The sequence below is a fragment of the Artibeus jamaicensis genome, unplaced genomic scaffold (assembly GCF_021234435.1).
Source record: "Artibeus jamaicensis isolate MK-2021 breed Jamaican fruit bat unplaced genomic scaffold, CSHL_Jam_final contig_76, whole genome shotgun sequence".
In the NCBI taxonomy this organism is placed as follows: domain Eukaryota; kingdom Metazoa; phylum Chordata; class Mammalia; order Chiroptera; family Phyllostomidae; genus Artibeus; species Artibeus jamaicensis.
The window spans coordinates 26,769,860-26,782,116 of NW_026521954.1; the positions used below are offsets into that span (position 1 = coordinate 26,769,860).

The 12,257-nt window shown below is 55.1% G+C and overlaps 1 protein-coding gene across 3 annotated transcripts in view; it reads right to left on the bottom strand.

Annotated features, from left to right (window-relative positions):
- FAM193A (family with sequence similarity 193 member A) overlaps positions 1–12,257 on the bottom strand; it is a 103,130-nt gene that overhangs the window by 49,632 nt on the left and 41,241 nt on the right. For all 3 annotated transcript variants that reach the window (XM_037126783.2, XM_053672470.1, XM_053672471.1), the window contains exons 3-4: positions 2,132–2,262; positions 1,405–1,572 (exon numbers count right to left, since the gene is read on the bottom strand). In XM_037126783.2, coding sequence (XP_036982678.2) covers positions 1,405–1,572; positions 2,132–2,262 — 299 coding nt within the window. The remainder of the gene's footprint in view (positions 1–1,404; positions 1,573–2,131; positions 2,263–12,257) is intronic.

Below are 12,257 nucleotides of genomic sequence, written 5' to 3' on the forward strand. Positions count from 1 at the left end.
AGAGCGCCATCCCAGGTGGGTAAGGGGATAAGCGACATGAGCAGGCCCTCAGACTTCAGATAGGGTGGCCTCTTTGAGACGGTGCATGGAGAATGCGGTGAGTGACGGGAGGGAGATGAGAGAGAGAGAGAGACCCTGAAAAGGGCGGAACATGCTGACCGAGAAGAGCAAATGCCGAGGCTCCAGGGGAGAAACAAAAGTACAAGAACAGGTAGGGGCGGGAGGTGCAGGCAAAACCGGATCACGCAGGACGCCAAGGGCCCCCGAGAGGGGACAGAGTGACTTCTCCCGACCAGGGCAGCCCCTGGCAATGGGCTTCCCTGACATCCCTTTCCCAAGTGTCGGCACTGAAACGGAAAGTGCTCCTGGACACAAGGACTGGGGGAGAGAGTGTGCGAGACACACACCTCCGATGGGGCCGTGGGGTTCTGATGTCCCGGACAGGGCGCCTCGCTGTCAGCGGGCACAGCGCCATCTCCAGCCTCAGCCCTGCACGGGCCACCGCCCTCATCTCGGCCACACATCCCTCCTCCGCACTGTGACCTGCTGAATGTTTCCTTTCACCCATCTCTGACTCCGCTTCGGCCTCTTCCCACGCGTGCGTGAGCTGTGAAGTCACAGGTCACTTGCAGGTCGTGTGTCCTGTCCTCACAGTCACTAGGAGACCTGACTTCAGGAAAGGCGCACACCCCCTGGAGGCAGGCCCCAGCACACACGGCCCTCGGCCCGCCACTGCTCCCGTGTCCAGGAGAGACTGACAGCAAACCAGGGTTATTACCGAACACCCACAGGTGCTGCATTCAATACATGCGAAAAAGAAACCAGCCTGAGAAATCCAACCATGAAGTTTCTAGCTCAAAATTTATCACTTTTATTTGGGACACTTCAAAAAACAAAAAAGAAAGATGCTAAAACCATGAGAAAAATGAAAATGACATCCATGTGGAATCCGAGCTGTCGCGAGCACGCGGTGCCCGCTGAGGAGCGGACGCCACGTGCTGGGCCACTGCTGCCCACGGGCACCGGGACGGGCCCGGCCGCCTGCCCGGGCTTGGTGCCCGAGGCCTCCGTTTCCTCGCCTTGTAGACGCGACAGCTGCTGGAGTGTCTTCCGGGGCCGAGCACGTGCTTAGCCTTGTTCCCGGCACAGTAAGTACTTAGTGTCAATCTCAGTACACGGACGAACGACAGAAGCATGTCACCTCATCTTTACCACACAAGCAGGAAGGGTTTCGGCAAACGAGAATTTGAGGCTTTGTGCAGAGGGCTCACTCTTACCAGCAGTCTGCTGAGGACACGCAGTGCACCCGGACCCTGAGGCAGAGCCTCCCAGCCCCCACCCCGGGCAGAGGCCAGGCCCCGGGGCACAGGCAAGGGAGGGACACGACACAGGGAACAGGTGTACCTATCCACGAGCTCCTTCACCCCGTCCTTGTCGGGCACCAGGGACTGGTCTTGGTCGTCTGCCAGCGGGGTCCCCGCCTGGCGGTAGATGCAGCGGACCATGTAGCGCACTTCGGACCAGTAGTTCTGCAGCTGCTGAGGCTCCCGGTCCGTCTCCGCCGAGATGTCCCTGTGAGGCAGCACAGGGGCAGGTCAGGGTTGGTCGGCCCGTCCTCCCCACCCCGCCCTGCGGCCCCTCCCATCTACACCCAGCACTGCCCCACCATCGGCCCTGCTATGGCTGCTGCTGGCCAGCACTGCCCTCATTATCCAATCTCTGAGACCTTGTTCCTCTCCAGGGGGGCGTTGGTTCCCCTCACTCGACAGGGATGGGGGACACTGATCAACCTGGCTCCCTGGCCTCTGCCATCCAGGGGCCCACCAGGCAGGGCTCACCCACACTGGCCCTGTGTCCTGGGCAGCCACTCCAGCCCCTGCCCACCCACCAACCTTGGACTCCAGTGACTTCGCCCTGGCTTCTGTCCCTTCTGAGGATTAGCTCCCTCTGGTCAGTCCCCAGGGTAAGAGGGAGGGAGGAGCCGCCCTCACCCAGGCCCCCTCCCAACAGCCCGCCATCGGCCACGGCTTCCTCGGTTCCCTCTCGGCAGTGTGTGGCCTTCACGAAGGAGCCGATCCTGCCGCAGGCCCAGCCCCACCCCCTGCCTAGTGGCTCCCGTCCGCTCCGGTACCTGCGCTCACTGCAGGCGTCACAAGCACAGGCCGTGTCCGAGGGTGGAGGCTGGGCACCCAGAGCCAGCCTCCCGCCGCCTGTCTCCGCCGGGGCCCCGCCCAGAGGGCCATGGAGCAGGAAGTCCTGGCCCTGTCAGAGAGAGAGCAGCGCAGACCAGTCACGCTCATACGTCCTCCTACGGCAGCTCTCTGCCTCCCTTTCCTGCCGCCACCGTGCTCTGCAGGGGGCACTCTCTGCTTTGCTTGCTAGTTCAGTCTGTTCATTAGAACTCCTGGGCAAGGACAGCAGCGTGGTGGCTGTGGGGGGTGGGGGTGGAGGAAGGCATGGGGACGGCGGGCATCAGTGATGGAATAAAAAGGAGTTTAATTTAAAAAAGCAAATGCTCATATACAAATATCAGAAAAATGCCTTTGAAAAACCACATAAAACCGAGACTGAAAATTCTGAACTGAGGTTACACAGAGAACTTTTTCCCCCTGACACGGAAGGATCTTGTCTGGAGCCTGTTTTTGGTCCCCTCTGAAGCTACGTCCCATGAGGACAGCAAAAGGTTTCCTTCCATCTTTACAAACAGGCAACTCTACCCCTAGGGCCCTACACAGCCCGTGGCGATCACCCCAGCGGGCACCTCCAGGAAGTGACGGAGCCAGTCACCTGCAACGGCACTGAGTGGAAACCTAGCGGCGACTCCAGCCCAGAGTCTAGAGAGGCCTCCGGCCTGCAGACTCCCATCAACTGAGCTGCCTGCCCTGGCTGAGGGGAGAGGCCGCTTGGGCAGGACAGTGGAGCAGGCATGGACCTCTGTGCCTTGCCGTCCAACAGCACCTGAAAGACGTTGCTGACAGCAACTCCAGGGAACGCCAAGACACCCTAAGGCTCCACACCACAAACCCTGCCCTCCCTGCACTTTTCTGTCTCAGAATAGACTGCAAAACCCACCCAGCTGGCACCTTGTCCCCGGGGACAGGACTGGAGTAGCTCCTCCTGCCTCCAGGGCTAAGCAGACTCACCAGCACCAGGTCTCACCCTGACGTCCAGCCCAGTCTAACCACAGCCACCTCCTGCCCGGGCTCCCACGCTGACCCACTGTGACCCCTTCTCTACGCAGCAGTCAGAGGGACCCCAGGTGTGAGACCTCCACACTGGGAGACAAACTGGCTTCCTATCCAGGTCCCCAGCACAGGTTCGGCTCTGCCATCATGGCCCCCGTAGCCTCTCCCGGGAGCGCTGATGCACTCGGTCTCAGTGAGGGAACCTCTCCACCTGCTGTGCCTCAGTGAGAAGATCAACATCTGCTCAGGGAGGCAGGTCAGCCCTGCAAACTGCTCCTTGGCCAGGGGTGCCATGTCCGGCCTGTCAGAAGAGGGCGCTGGAGCGGCCCTGCAAAGGAAAAGCCTCCCCCAGTCCCCGGCTTCTCTCCGGCTTCTCTCCGCTTGCTCCTGCCACCTGGGGGTGCGAGGTGGACCCCAGCCAACCTGCCCAGGGGGCCTGCAGCTCCTCAGCTGCTTTGCTGCTGCCCAGGGTCCTAACAGCACCCTCTGAACTTCCACGCCCCCTCCCTGTGCTCCAGAGAGGCTGCTTCCTAGACCGGCCTCGTCAGTGCCTCCGCTTATTGCACAGATGTGGGCAGTGGGCCTGCTGCTGGCTCAGATGAGGGTGTGGTGCCACCTCCTAACTTCACGCACCCCAGGTACTCTCCTGTCTGCCTGCCGAAACCCTGTGTCTGCCTGTTTACCACCCTCCTCACAGGACCCCACTGAGCGGCTCCCGGCTATGTGCCAGCACCCACGTGCCGCCGGTGCACGGAAGCCTTGGGTTGACAGCCGAGAACCAGGGAAGGCGCCTTTCCTGCTGACAAGGAGCAGAGTCTGAAAACAGGGCACGTGACGACTTCCCAGTAAATCCTTAAGTGTGTCACCTTACAGTACTCAGCTCATGCAGATTTAACTTCAGTTGCTATATGTTGTCCAAATTCAAGGCAGTTTAAAAGAACACAACAAAACCCACCACTCGACAATGTAAAATGTACCATGTCCTCCACCCAACACCAAAACCACGCAGTAGGAAAACGTGACCCACAACCAGGAGAGAAACCCATCAACAGGAACAGACCCCAAAGTAACAGACGTCTGATGCTGCCGACAGACGAGGACCCGGAGCCCGAGCTCAGAAAAGCAGAGGGGAGTGCACACACAGGAGGTGGGCAGAGCTAGGTGTAACACCAGGGGCAGACACAACTTCTGGAGGTGAAAACGATCTCTGCCAACCCAACCCCTCAGCCCAGCAGGTGGGGACTGCCAGTCCGCACAGCCATCTGCTCAACCGGCAGGCAGCCCCCAGGAGTGAGGCCAGGGGCTGGGGACACGGCCACCGACAAGACACCACCTGGCCTCATGGGCCTGGCGCTCTGGTGGGTGGAAGTGCAGGAGTCTCCTGTCACTGCTGTGACTGATGACCGCTAAGTTAATCGCTTAAATAAAATAACACAAGTGGATTGTCTTCTTTAAAAAAATCTTTTAAAAGGGCCCTGGCTGGTGTAGCTCAGTGGATTAAGCGCAGGCCTGGGAACCAAAGGATCATGGTTCGATTCCCAGTCAGGGCACATTCCTAGGTTTCGGGCTAGTTCCCAGCAGGGGACACATGAGAGGCAACCACACATTAATATTTCTCTCCCTCTCTCCTTTCCCTTCCCCTCTAAAGATAAATAAAATCGTTTAAAAAAACTTAAAAAGACTTGTGTCTGACTGGTATGTAGTGTGTAGTGGACTGAGCACCAGCCAGCCTGTGAACCAAGGGTCACTGGTTCGATTCCCGGACAGGGCACACTCCTGGGCTGAGGGATCGGTGACCAGTAGGGGGCATTCGAGAGGCAACCACAACCACACACTGATGTTTCTCTCCCTCCCTGTCTCCCTCCCTTCCCCTCGCTCTAAAATTAAGTAAATAAAATCTTTAAAAAGGAAGGAAAAAGGTTACGGCGTCTTGCTCACAGGTAATGGTGCCCCATGAACCTGACGGAGACACGAGGGACGATGCAGACGAAGGGGGTGCCGCCCCATCCACGCTGCTCTGACCCCAGTCACAGCGCCCGCTTCCCCACAACAGAACACGAACACTTTCCAATGCTCGTGAAACATCCACCAAGACTGGGCCTAAAACAAGCATTAACAATTTCTAAAACCTGAATAGTAAGAGAACTGAGCTAATAATCAATAGCAAAAACGAGAGTCAAAGACACAAACTTCCCGTCATAGAACGACGCCCGCTGTGGACGCCGCGTGCAGCAAGAGACTCCAGCTACCAATCCCGCCCTGGCTCGGGCGGCTCAGTGCTCTGAGCACCGGCCTGAGACCTGAAAGGTCACTGCTTTGAATCTCGGCCAAGGCACGTGCCTGGGCTGTGGGCCAGGTCCCTGGTTGGGGGTGTGAGAGAGGTAACACATCAATGTTTCTCTCCCTCGCTTTCTCCCTCCCTCTAAAAATAAACAAATTTTAAAAACTTAAACAATACTGTGTCGTACACCTGCAAGTTGCTAGGAGAACAGACTTTAGACTTCTCATCGCACACAAACGCCCTGTAGCCACACGTGGTGACGCTGACTGGACTCACGGCGGTGCCCGTCCCAAACTACACGACGTCACCACCTCGCACGCCTGAAGCCAGCGTGATGTCGCATGTCAGTTACACCTCAAGAAAAAAGAAAATACTCCAAAATATTTGGAAGTTAAAAAGTACACCTATATCTGTGGGTCCAAGAATAAATCACAGTAAGGAAAGTTATAAAATATTCTGAGTAGAATGAAAGACAACACATCGAAACTCTGGGGGAGCCACTGAAGCCACGTTCAGACAGGATTTTGCGGAATTAAGTGTGTGAACCAGAAAAGAAGAAAGGTCTCAAATCAATAGTGTAAACTTCTACATTAAGAAACCTCAAGAATAACGAATTAAATCTGAAGTAGAAAGACAGAAATAATAAAGAGCAAAAATTAATGAAATATAAAATGGAAAATCAATTCAACCAAAAGATCAATGAACTTGATAACGTTAAACCTCCAGCCAAGCTGTCAGGGAGAAAAGAGACACAACTCGAACAGCGGAACATGGGGAACGAGAGAGGTGGGGGGAGCAGGCAACCACCGAGACCCCAGGAAGTAAAAGCAAATAAAGGGGTGTGTGAGCAACGCCAGGCAGACACAGCTGATGTAAGGTGGGCACCCGAGGGCCGCCGACATGGACTGACGTGCGTGCAGCACGGCGTAAGCGTGAGGACGCCTGGGCGTAAGGGCGTAAGCCTGGCCTGGACTTACACAAACGGGGAGACTGTGTGCAAGCTTAAGACAAAAGTGACAAAGCTCGCTCATGAAGAAAAAGATAACCTTTATCAGCTACACTGAACTCAGAGTTCCAACCCTCCCGACGAGGCCCTGAGGCCACGTAGGACGCAATGAGAGGGTGCCCAGGAGCCCGGCACCGGGCTTCCCCCAAATGCCAGTCTGCGGATGCTTCCATTTTGGGACCTCCCAGCCTCCAGAAATGTGAGAAATAAATGTCTGCTGTTTACAAGCCAAAACTACCACCGACAAACCCCCACCTTTCCAATAAGGCAACTTGTGGTCAAGACAGCTTCACTGGGGACCTCTACCAAACATTTAAGGGAGAAATAATACCAACACTACATAAACATTTCTAAAAAATCTTAAAGAGGAAAGAGTATTTTCTAGTTAGTTCTATGAGGCACTACCTTGACATCAAAACCACACACAGACCCTCTGAGGCAAGAAACTTATAGACTGACTCCCCCGTGAGCACAGATGCAGTGACCCCCAGCAAAGTACCAGCGGCCCACGGAGCGGACAATACGCACGCCCTGACTGAGTCTGGGTTGCCCCAGGAAGGCAAAGCTCTTTCAGTGTTTACAAAGTGATGAGGCCATGATTATTTTCAACAAATGAAAGAAAAACGTCCACAATCATCTCAACAGATGCAGGTAAAGTTGGATGAAATTAAATACCCATTCACAGTTAAGTCTCAGTGAACTGAAACAGAAGTCAAGTTCTTCAACCTCACCTGCCCGGCCCTGCAGCTAACCTCACATGTCGCAGTCACGGACTAAATGCTGTCCCCTCGACTGGGGACCAGGAAGGCCGTCTACTCACGCCGCCTCTACGCAGTGACACACTGGAGGTCTGGACCCAGGCAGAGAAGCAGGGAAAAGTAAAATACAGGCTGGGAAGGAAGGACTATGTTATTTGCAGATGATGCGTCGTCTATGTAGAAAACTCTAAGGAACTAGGGAAAGACCACCAGAATTGGCAGTGAGTGGGGCTTCACAAGGTATAAGGTCCACACACAGAACAAGCATGTGTCTGTCCACTAGTGATAAACAAACAACCAGGTGTTAAAAACTTCAGAAGCACCATTTAAAATAACCAGAGAAACTTTTTGGAAAGTTTCGATAAAAACTTTTTTTGGAAAAATTTCGATACACCATGGGCAAAGCCTGTAGTTTGGAGACAACAAAACTACTCTAGGAACAAACGTAAAAGACCTAAATCCACAGAGACCCGCCACACTCGCGGGCTGGAGCCCTGATGAGATGCCAGTCTCCCCTAAACTGGTGCCCAGCTCCGAGCAGCAACCCTCCCGCAGAGGCTGCGAAGGCGCTTCTAACCCCCACGGGGGTGCAGAGCCCGGCACTTCCCAGAAGACAGTGAGCTGGAGGGCCTCTCCCCTCCCTAACCTCAGGACTTCCCACAAAAAGCCCCCACGGCACAGCCCACAGCCGGGGAACACACACAGTGGGACGCAGCCCAGAGGCAGACCGGCGTGCATGCCCTCAACTGGCTTTTGACAAAGATGTGGATGTAACTCAATGAGGAAAAACAGTATTTTCAACAAACATTCTGGAAACGGGGATCCACATGCAAAAAAGCCTGCTATTCTCACTTTACAAAAGTCATAATAAACATCAACAAAATAAGTAGCAGGTCAAATGTTTCAGCTCAAACAATAAAACATCCAGAAAAAGCAGAGGGAAACAGATCTTTACAACCCTGGGTAGCAAAGATTTTCTCCAAAGAAAACAAAAAGCCCAAATCATTTACAAGTTGATAGATTGGACTTGATCAAAACGTAAAACTTTTGCTGTTCAAAAAAGAAGTGCTATAAAACAAAAAGGAAAGCCAAACAATGGGAGAAAATACTTGAGAAATATCTTATCAAAGTATACAGACTCCTCACACCTCGATAAGACAATCACTTAAACGCAGGTAGAAGGTGGGAAACGGCCACTTCACCAGAGTCACAGGTGGAAAATAAGCACATGGAGAGAGGCTCACCAAGTCATTAAGAAAACGCAAGTTAAAACCACATGCAGTAACACCGTGAGCCACGGGAATGGCTACGAGGACAGACGGTCAGTGCCCGGCCTCGGCCAGGACGGAGCCCAGTGGCAGTGGGAGTGCCCTGCAGCGCAGCCTGTGACCCTGAACTACGCTCCTGGGTACTCACCAAAGAGAAATGGACCCTGTCCACACCAGAGACTTGTACTGAAATGTCACTAGGAGCTTTATTCATATCAGCCAGAAGCAGGGACATGCAAATGTCCCTCCCCCTGTGGATGGAGAGACCAGCTGCGGTCAGTCCTCACGATGGACTACTTACTCAGAAACAGAAATTAACCACCGGCCGAGGCCACGGCAGGTATGACTCTCAGCAGCATTATGTTCAGTGACAAAAGCCAAAGCTTGCCATTCCGACACCTTTCTGTCTGGCCAGTCTGACAACTCTGGACAGCAGCAAAAAATGATGTTAGCCCCCACTTTCATGACACTCCTTACCGAGGAACTGGCGCTTGTATCATGGGCAAGACCCAACAGGGCAAACACTCTCGGTAAGGACCAGGATCAGCCAACTCTTCGATGGCTAATTTAAATTGGGACCTCGCGCCCTGTACACGGCAACTATGAAAGAACCCGGCTCCTCGGTGTGAAGAGTGGGACTCTTGTCTCGGCCACACACGGGAGAGCACAGCCACAGCTGCTCACGTCCACAGCCTGACAGAGCCTTGGAACAGCCAACCTTGAAAACGAAGGTGACCATGAATTTGGTGAAGTCGTGTCCTTGTGACCGGAAGCTTCAGTGCCACACAGAGCTCATTGAAGAAAAGCTAATTCTTCCAGAGCAGCCACCTCCCAGCCCCAACCAGACAAACTTCTTGTTTCTTAAACATTACAAATGGAAAATGCAATATAACTTACGCTTTCAAGCCCTTGTATAAGTATAAAACCCAAGCTGATCTGCAACGTACACACAAAAACTCTGAAAATCAGGGAAACTCAAACCCACATCACTGGGAAGACGCTGGTGAGCGAGCTGCTGAGACCGAGTGCCACGCCCAGCCCCGGCCTGGGCCCAGCAGCTCTTTGGAGCCTCTGCAGAGAGTCCCCTCCAGCATCAGGGCTTCTCCGGCACCGGGCAGGCCAGGCCTTCAGCGACTCTCTGTGTGGCCTCAGCACAGAACTAAGAACTGGGACAACCTTCACGCCCTCCTCCGCTGGCCTGACAGGCAGCCCAGGCCACCCCGGTTACAGGAGCTGGGGCGCAGCCCTCTGACCTACAGCACTTCCGGGGGTCTGCACCCGCCTGCCCGCAGCGTCAGAATACAAACAGAAGCCCCAGCTGGTGTGGCTCAGTGCACTGGGTGCTGGCCTGAGAACCAGGGGTGGCTGGTTCAGTTCCCAGTCGGGGCACATGCCTGGGTTGCAGGCCAGGTCCCTAGAAGGGGCCTGTGAGAGGCAACCACACACTGATGTTTCCCTCCCTCCATCCCCACTTTCGTTCTCTCTAAAAATAAATAAAATCTTTTAAAAAAACAAATAAAAAAGGACTGCAACTGCCTGAGAATCCAAGCAAAACTAGGTGTAGACTGAGGTGTCCCTAAAGCCCCCATAGCCCTTGGTTGCGGGATGAAGGGAGCAGACGACAGGGCTTCAGATGCTCTTCATAAAAAAAAGCTAGTTTAACAGCTGCGCCCCCACGTGTGGCAAGGTGGGCGTGACTCAGAAAACAGCCCGGCTCAAGCTGCAGGAGGGCGTGTCCCCCCCCCCCCACACACCTCACCAAGTCGCCCTTGCCCTGACTGAGGATGGCAGCCCAGTAAACATAAACAATCCTGGAGAAATGGCAACTGTAGCTCCTTGAGGGAGGAGTTGGAGATGCGGTCTCCAGGAGGCTCGGGGCAGGACTTAAACTAAGGGCGGGCAGCCAGGCGGGGATTCGTGAGGAGGAGTCCTGGTGCGGCTGGCAGAGAAGGGAGACTCCAGCAGGCTGCGGGTAGTGAGGGAGGCGCCTTGGGGGCTGGAGGAGCTGGTCCACCGTGGGCTAGGAACGAAGCAGGCTGGCTGCCATGACCGTGCCCGCTCTAGCAGACCCCAAAGCCATTGAGAGTCCTGCCATGCAGACCCGGCCTCCACCTGGACTCTCGGGACCCGTGTCTCTCCTGGACACCACCACGAAGCAGTGTATCGCTGCACACGATTTCCTGGACGGTAACACGGAGCGAGTCACAACGTACCCCAGGTCCTGAAGGACAGGGTTGCTGCGTTAGGATGCTGACTCTGGTGCCTTCCAGAGGGCCCGGAGAACTGCCTGCGCAGCCAGCTGAACATAAGGAGACGGGGAACTTTCGGGCTTGCTTTTGGCTTACGCTGTCTCGGGAGCAAGGGCAGTGGGAGAGAAGGGCTTCGAGCAGCAGTGCTCTGAGACCCCTGAGGCTGGATCACCCTAAACAGAAACCTGTCTTCTCCAGCATCAGGCACTGGGTCGTTCTCTAAGGCGCCCCATGAACGAGCCCTTGCCTGCTCAGCTACACAAAGACCACGGACGCGTCTCCACAGCCCTCCGAGGTGAGAGCTCTGCCATGCAGGGTGCGTGCTGTAAACACTCCCAGCCCCTGAAACACCGCCTTTGACGTGAACCACTCAGAAACCGTTCCCGGGTGACTGCTCGGGGCCAGGCCCAGTGGCAGGTGCCCCGGCCCGGATGAGACAGGTAGCAGGGAAGCAGCTGCGGCAGAAATTCAGGGTGCATGTTGGAAGGAGGGAGCCCCCTGCACCCAGACACCCTGAAGAACCATCCTCTGGGCCAGTACAGACACCTGCTCTCACCAAACACCTGCACTGTTCTCCTTGTCCAACACCTGGATGCTGCTGAGGGGGAAGCCCTTGCCAATGGGCAGACTGGGGCCCCTGCAGTGATATCTCCATTTTCAATAGGGACCTCAGGCTGGTCAGCCACCTGAACAACCTGCCAGCTCACTGTTCTCATTTCACAGAGAGACCACCTGGAACCTTCCCCACTCCCACTCCACCCAGCCCCGCTAAACCCACTCTCCCTCTCAAACACAGTTTCTGGCAACATCTACACTCCCCACCCCCACCTTATCTGCATCCGATGTAACCTTGCCTGCAAATCCTGTCTCAAAAGGAGGAAGATTCTTTTTTCTAACATTTGGTGGTTTTAAAAGATATATTTATTTAATTTTAGAGAGGGGGAAGGGAGGGAGAAAGGGAGAGAAACATCAGTGTGTGGTTGCCTCTCATATGCCCCCTACTGGGGACCTGGCGTGCAACCTAGGCACGTGCTCTGGGACTGGGAATTGAACGGGCAACTCTGGTTTGCAGGTCAATGCTCAACCCACTGAGCCCCATCTTGGTGGGACCTACGAGCACTGCCCTTTGTCCCTCTTTCTCCTTCCTGCCCCTACACAACTTCAACTCTGCCCCCCAGTGCTGACTGCAGGCAGGAGAGGGCGACTGGAGCTCCAGCACCACTGGTGGGGCACAGACAGACATGCACTTGGGAAACAAGACTTCTCGTACGCACCCAAGCACCTCACTTCCCTAGAACCCAGCAGCGCGAGACCACGGATGGGCTCTGTGACGACTGACGTCATGTCGACCTGCACGGGTGGTGACGGGAGGTCGTGCAGCTAGCACAACGGCTTTCAGGTGTGCCTGAGGGTGTCTCTGGAGGAGGCTGCCACCGAGTCAGAAAGACGGTCCTCCCTACGTGGGGCGCCTCCTGCATTCCACTGAGGAGCTGAATGAACAAGAGGCAGA